Here is a 6,000-nt window from a genome sequence, read left to right as displayed (position 1 = left end):
CTCTTGTTCCTTAGTTGTATATTTTTGAAATCGGGGCGGGAGAGAGAGAGAGAGGGGCCATGGGGGAAACCCTAGTCTCGTCCGAGGGTTCGGAGATCGAACCGATCAACTTGGAGACTTTTCGGAGGTCTGGAATTGGAGTCTCTGTTACCCTGATTCAATTTTCTTTCCAATTTTGCTGTTTCCTGATCCACAATTTTGTTTCCATTTTTCTCATCTCTGAATTTTTCAGTCGATTAAGAGAGCTCTCAGAACTGCGAATTAATGCCGTAAATGCGTCCGATGACTTGCCTTCCGATCCCAAGAAATTATTAGAAGACTGCACCTCCGATTTCCTGGTAAACTATTTCTTCTTTTCCTTTCTGATCTCGTTTTCATTTCTTCTAGTTTTTTCTCTAGTACTATCGGGCGCATGCTTTGTTGTTTTAATGATCTCATTTTTTTAAAAAATCTTTTAGGGGAAAGTCAAGCAGATAGAATCTGAGGATCCAGATGTTGCTTCCCTAGGGCTTGAGGATTTAGGCAAGCTGACCATGATCTCTATTTTTCTTTTTGTTTTATAATTTTGGATTGTACATTATTAATGGAAGTCTTTATGTTGTTAGACTAACTTATTCACGGTGCAGTCCCTTTTTTTTTCCTAATATATCTCGCAGCTATCACTTGTATTATTCCCGAATTTACATTTGTGCAACTTTGATTCGACTTGTTCCTTTTAATTTTTATCCTTTATCTGGAACTTCTTTATTTTTTATTTTTGATGGTTATGCAAACTGTTTGCTTACTTACTACTTATTATTTATACCAGTAGATTGAATCTCAGTGAATTAACTTGAAAGGTGGAAAATAGCTTGGTAGTTTGCAATTCTGGTTACCTACTTTGAGTTATTTCCATTTTCCTGATTCATTGTTCCAGAGGCTTTCATGGAACTATTGAAAAAAGAACTATTCTCAGCAGAGGAGGAAAACTCGCGGATCTCTGGTGAAATTGAAACTCTGACAAGAACAGTTGCAGGAGGTGGGTCGTTCGTGTTTTTTTTTTTTCTGTTGTTGTGCTTGACATAACCTTAGCATGTCTCTCTTTGCAGATTCGGCCCAGCTGGATGGTGATATTGAAGCATTGGCTTGTTCATTGAAGTATATTGATTCACAGGTTGGTGCTCTGATATTTTAATTGCAAGGAACCTCCAAGTTCAAATACTCAAGGAACTAAGCTCTATTTTAATTTGTTACATAAGGAGTGCTACATCTTTGCCACAACATACACATGTTTAATTCAAAAACATTGCAGATCAATTAATAGGAATTGATCCATCAAGTTATGTTGAGGCAAATTGGAACCTGTTGTCTTACAATTAGTGTATCTATTCATTTAATGAGCCAACTCAAAAGGTTTCCTGCATAAAATAAGATTCATACTAAAATTTGATTTCTTGATAAATCAGGAGATTAAAGGATTTCTTTGACTGTTGAAAATCAGTTTTGCAAGCCCATCTATTATCCTTTTTCCCATGTAATTATTGGATAGATTATTAAGCTATCTTTAGGGTAGATTTTGGTCTCATTTTTGAGTAGGACGTGCCAAAGTCTTATCTAAAATTCAGGTTGAGTATCGCCCTAAAGTCCATATGTTTTAAGTGTTAAGATGACTTTATATATGGTACCATTTTGCTCCGGGAAAAAAAAAACAACTATATAGATATGGTTTTATATGGGTTTATGATTTGTAAGTTCTTTTCCAGTTTCTCTCTTTCTTGTTCTAAGTAGTCCTTTCGAAATGTGTAGTCAACCATTATTGAGTGAATATACCAGCGTTTATCCTCTTGCAGGAGGGTGTGCTTTCATTTTGTATTGTCTGCACCCAGGCTATAAGGAACCCACAAGGTCTTACATAAGATATCTCTTATTGAGTATACTTCGGTTTTATTTCAATAAGCGTAGTGGCTTATTCCTTTTCATCTTAATGTGACCTGTGCTTGTAAAATCTAAACCCCATGATTAAAAGTGTGATTACTAAGTGGTTGGTGACGTGTTTTTGATTTTACATATTCCATTCTTCTTTCTATTGCCTCATCTTGATCTCTCTCCATCCCTCTATACCTTGTTATGAAATTTAAAGCCCTTAAATCTCATCAACATCTTCAAACTTCTTATTACCTAAATATGATCCTGCTATGAAGTTGTGTCATGCATTTCTTTTCATCTTCTTGTAAATGTTTTAATTCACACAAATCCAAGTTGCGGTTCTGTTGCAATTTTTATGAAATCAAGATTCACTTAGTCGGGACATCTGGGCCCCCCACCCTGCTTCGGCAGTATCCCACACGGTGTTTTTCACCTGGGAGCCCCCACCCCCGAGTTTCCTCAAGGTCAACTTTGACGGGTCAGTCCTGGATGGTGGTACGAGGGGAGGCGCGGGTTTCGTCATTCGGGACCCTTTCGCTAGGGTTGTAGCCGCTGGTGGCAGTCACTTATTTGATACCTCGGTTCCGAGCGCGGAGCTGAGTGCTGCCTGGGCAGGCCTTCGACATGCCCGGTGCGTGTTACAGGCTAGGTCTATCACCCTAGAGGGTGATTCAGCCACCGTTATCAGTTGGATCCGAGAGGGTCCTAGGGGTGACGGCAGTGACCACCCTTTGCTTCGCGATATATGGACTATGGCGAGGGATGGAGGGGCCTTTCAGGCCAAGCATATTTACCATGAAGCCAATGGGGCTGCGGATTGGGTGGCTGCATTTGTAGCTCGCCATTCCGGAGACACTTTGTGGACTGGAGATGGGGAGTTGCCTTTGGCACTCCGAGGTATCCTATTTTTTGACTTTATTGGGTGTATTCGTACCCGCCAGGTATGATCCACCCGTATTAGCAAAAAAAAAAAAAAAAAAAAAAAAGATTCACTTAGTCTTTTGCTAAAACTTTTTATGAATGAGGTTTGCAATCAACCAATAGTTCTTTAATTCTTGCTTATTATCATAATCTTGTCACACATTAGATCATTTTTTTCCTTTTGTATCTCAGTTGTTTTGGTATTACAACTTTATCTCTTAGGTCAGCATACATCGATAGTGCTACTGGTAATAAGAAAAAATGTAGTCCTTAAAGAAAAGGGAGAAAGGAAAGTTTATCAAAAAAAAAACTAGGCTTGCAGAAAGCATCAGGTGAAAGTTTATCAGCAAAGAGTTCAAAAAAAGTTTGCAATTGTATTAGCAGATTTGTGAAGCTCTTGTAAGATATTTTGCTCATTTTCTCAATCTTAATGATCTCACTCTTGGATTTAGGTCAACTTTCAGTTTGGTAAAGGATTGATGTTACGATTCAGCTCTATTTCATGACCCCCAAAAGTTATGGAGTTTGAGTGCCAATTTGTTCAAAAACAAATTTCTGCTATTTATCTTTGTTCTTTCCTATACCTTATTTGATGAGACTTTATAAATATGTATAATCATTGCAAACCTTAAGTTTAATGAGTTTACAAATAAATATAATGGGTTTTGAGACAATGGAGAATGGATACTCTAGTTACTTATACGGTTTGTGTGTAACAGGAGTGGTTGCAAGTCTAGAGATGTAAATTAATGCTGCATATTCCAACCCCACTTCTTGTAACCTGACATACATATAGAGCAACCATGAGTTGAACTGCAATGCTCTAATAAAGTTTCACATGTTATCAAGTCACATCCAACCAAACAAGAAATTTTTTTATCTCCAATTGCATCTACAAGGAACTGAAGAACTAAGTACATATACACATGCTAGCTTCATGTGTGCCTGAAGTGAAAGAAGCCTTACCAAAGACAAAATTGATAAATGGATATGCTTTCAACTTTCAATGTTATTTTGTGTTAAAACTGAAGCCGAAACATTTATGGACTGCTGTTGGTCAAAATAATGCTCTTTTGAGTAAAATGATCTTTTCGCCTCAATGACTTATTTTCTTCCATCTTTAAACAATATTGTAATATCTTTGGTTTGGGTTAAACATATTCCATGAAAAATTAACTGCAAATGTGAAAGCTATCAAAAATCATACACATTGCATGCCATTCTCCCATTGTACTTTAGTTGGTTTAGGCCTGAACAAACTGAATTAAACAATTTAATAGAAATGTTACAGATGGTAACAAAAGATGGATCAGGGCCCAAACAAAAGAAAGATCTGTTTTAAAAACCTAAGTCATGGCCATTCCTTGAGCCTATGCAAGTAAGATGGCCAACTTAAAAGTTGATAAAACACTAATTCCTTCTCTACATCTGTCCATTTAACATTTTCTTTCAAACAGCTCAACCTCTCTCAGCAACCTTCCGAAGTTCTTCTATTAAATCTCTCCTACATCCCCTACAAAGTAATGGTGGTACTAACTCTCAGTATGAGTAAGATTCACTAGGCAAATTTTCATCCAAAAACTGCATGACTTCAGCACAATTAGAAGTAAAGGGGTTGTAAGAGGAGGGATTAGTTCATTCCAATCACATTAAATCAATCAAATACAAGTGATAATTTGAATGATATACTCTATTTTGGTTGTTCTCTTATTTAATATATTAAATTCTTTTAAAAAATTCAAGAATTAGAAAATTTAGTGTTTACGTTTTATTTGGATGGGGTAGGAAGCAATTCTGTGAATATATTCACATTTCACAGGCAAGTGTGAAGTTAAGTATCTATTTGGGGCAACTTTGGCTGACTCAGATTACAAAATGACAGCATCCTGCTAACCTTTTACTGCAACGTTATTGAAATCTGTAATTAGCTAAAAATATTAAATCTACTTTGGTCAGGATAAGCTAGCCAACTTTTTGTAAATTGCACCATTTTTAGATTGTTCTAAGTTGCTATTTTTTTAAAAAAATGTTTTTTTTTTTTGTTGTTAAGCGATTTTTTGATGAAGGGTTCAGGGACAAGTGCCATGGGCATTTGATTTTGTTCGCATGTGCTTAATTTGCTTTTTTTTTAACATAAAGGTAAGTTATCCTACTTGCCAACTGGCCTTTTTTGTTGCAAGCCCCTCTCTTGTCCAATGATGCCTTGGCTTGGAATTTGGCACCAATTGAAAAGTTTAATCTAAGGTGAGATGGTTGTAAATTATTCTTAAACCTTCACAGATCATATTTTGATTCCAAAGATTGGGATATTAATCATGGTTAGATTGGATAATAGTGGTTTGGATTTTGGTTTTCTAGAATGAGCTATTTTCTTATATATGGAAGTTTTACTTCAATTATATGATTAAAATGATAGCTGGATTTTTTTTGTATATTGCATATTCATATAGAACTTTGTCGAGAGTCAAGTCTTTGACTTTGCCATAATTCTGAAAACTAATTTGCTCTCGTATGCTAACTAAAAGTTGCATGAATTACTTTTCCTTGTATCTTCATTTGTATATGTTGTTTTGGTTTCACTGCGGCTGATACTTGATAATGTTGTCAGCTTGTTATGGGGCTCCTCTTATCTGTTGGGCTGCTAATTGGTTGCTAAAAAATGCAAATTTTGTTGCTTCATTCTCTTCTTCCTATGAGCATACTGAAATTTGATAAGATTTGTGTTCCATTTGGCATCACTTCCAATTTTTAGTCTTCACATTTCATGAAAACTAATCAGTTTCTTTTTTTCGAAAAAAAAACAACACCAAAATGTGTTTGGTAATCACTTGGGTTGTTGTGATGGCTTCGGTGGCACAGTGCTGGTGCCTGGCAGGTGGCATAACGTGTTGGTGGGGGGCAAATGGGGTGGTGGCAGTGGTGGTGACAGAGTCAACGGTGGTGGTTATTGATGGTTTCCATAATCGAAAAAAATGAAAGCTACTTTTGAGAGCTTTCACTTTTTCGGAAAGTCCGGAAAGTGTTTTCAGAAATCAAAAAGCAAAATGGACAACAAAATGAGTTTTCAACCTCGATTTCCTTATTTTTAGGAATGAAAATAAAAAATCGGAAACTGGCAGCGATGCCAAACTGTCTTTCATAATGTCCACTATCAAAAGCAAATGTAGGTTTTGT

The 6,000-nt window shown here is 36.4% G+C and overlaps 1 protein-coding gene across 6 annotated transcripts in view; it reads left to right on the top strand.

Annotated features, from left to right (window-relative positions):
* LOC103706522 (reverse transcriptase-like protein) overlaps positions 1-6,000 on the top strand; it is a 32,198-nt gene continuing 26,198 nt past the window's right edge. For 4 of the 6 annotated variants that reach the window (XM_039133829.3, XM_008790653.6, XM_026804461.4 and 1 more), the window contains exons 1-5: positions 3-127; positions 233-338; positions 459-522; positions 917-1,018; positions 1,089-1,153. In XM_039133829.3, the coding sequence (XP_038989757.3) occupies positions 60-127; positions 233-338; positions 459-522; positions 917-1,018; positions 1,089-1,153 (405 nt within the window). In that variant the 5' untranslated portion in view covers positions 3-59. Of the gene's footprint in view, positions 128-232; positions 339-458; positions 523-916; positions 1,019-1,088; positions 1,154-6,000 lie in introns of those variants that run through there. The other 2 variants (XM_039133828.3, XM_088719650.2) reach the window with 2 other exon arrangements.

Source organism: Phoenix dactylifera, chromosome 4, assembly GCF_051530095.1.
Source record: "Phoenix dactylifera cultivar Ajwa chromosome 4, Ajwa_hap1_PhDact_Kaust_v1.1, whole genome shotgun sequence".
Classification (NCBI taxonomy): Eukaryota; Viridiplantae; Streptophyta; class Magnoliopsida; order Arecales; family Arecaceae; genus Phoenix; species Phoenix dactylifera.
Note: the sequence above shows the minus strand (reverse complement) of the source record. Positions and strands in the feature narration are given on the sequence as shown.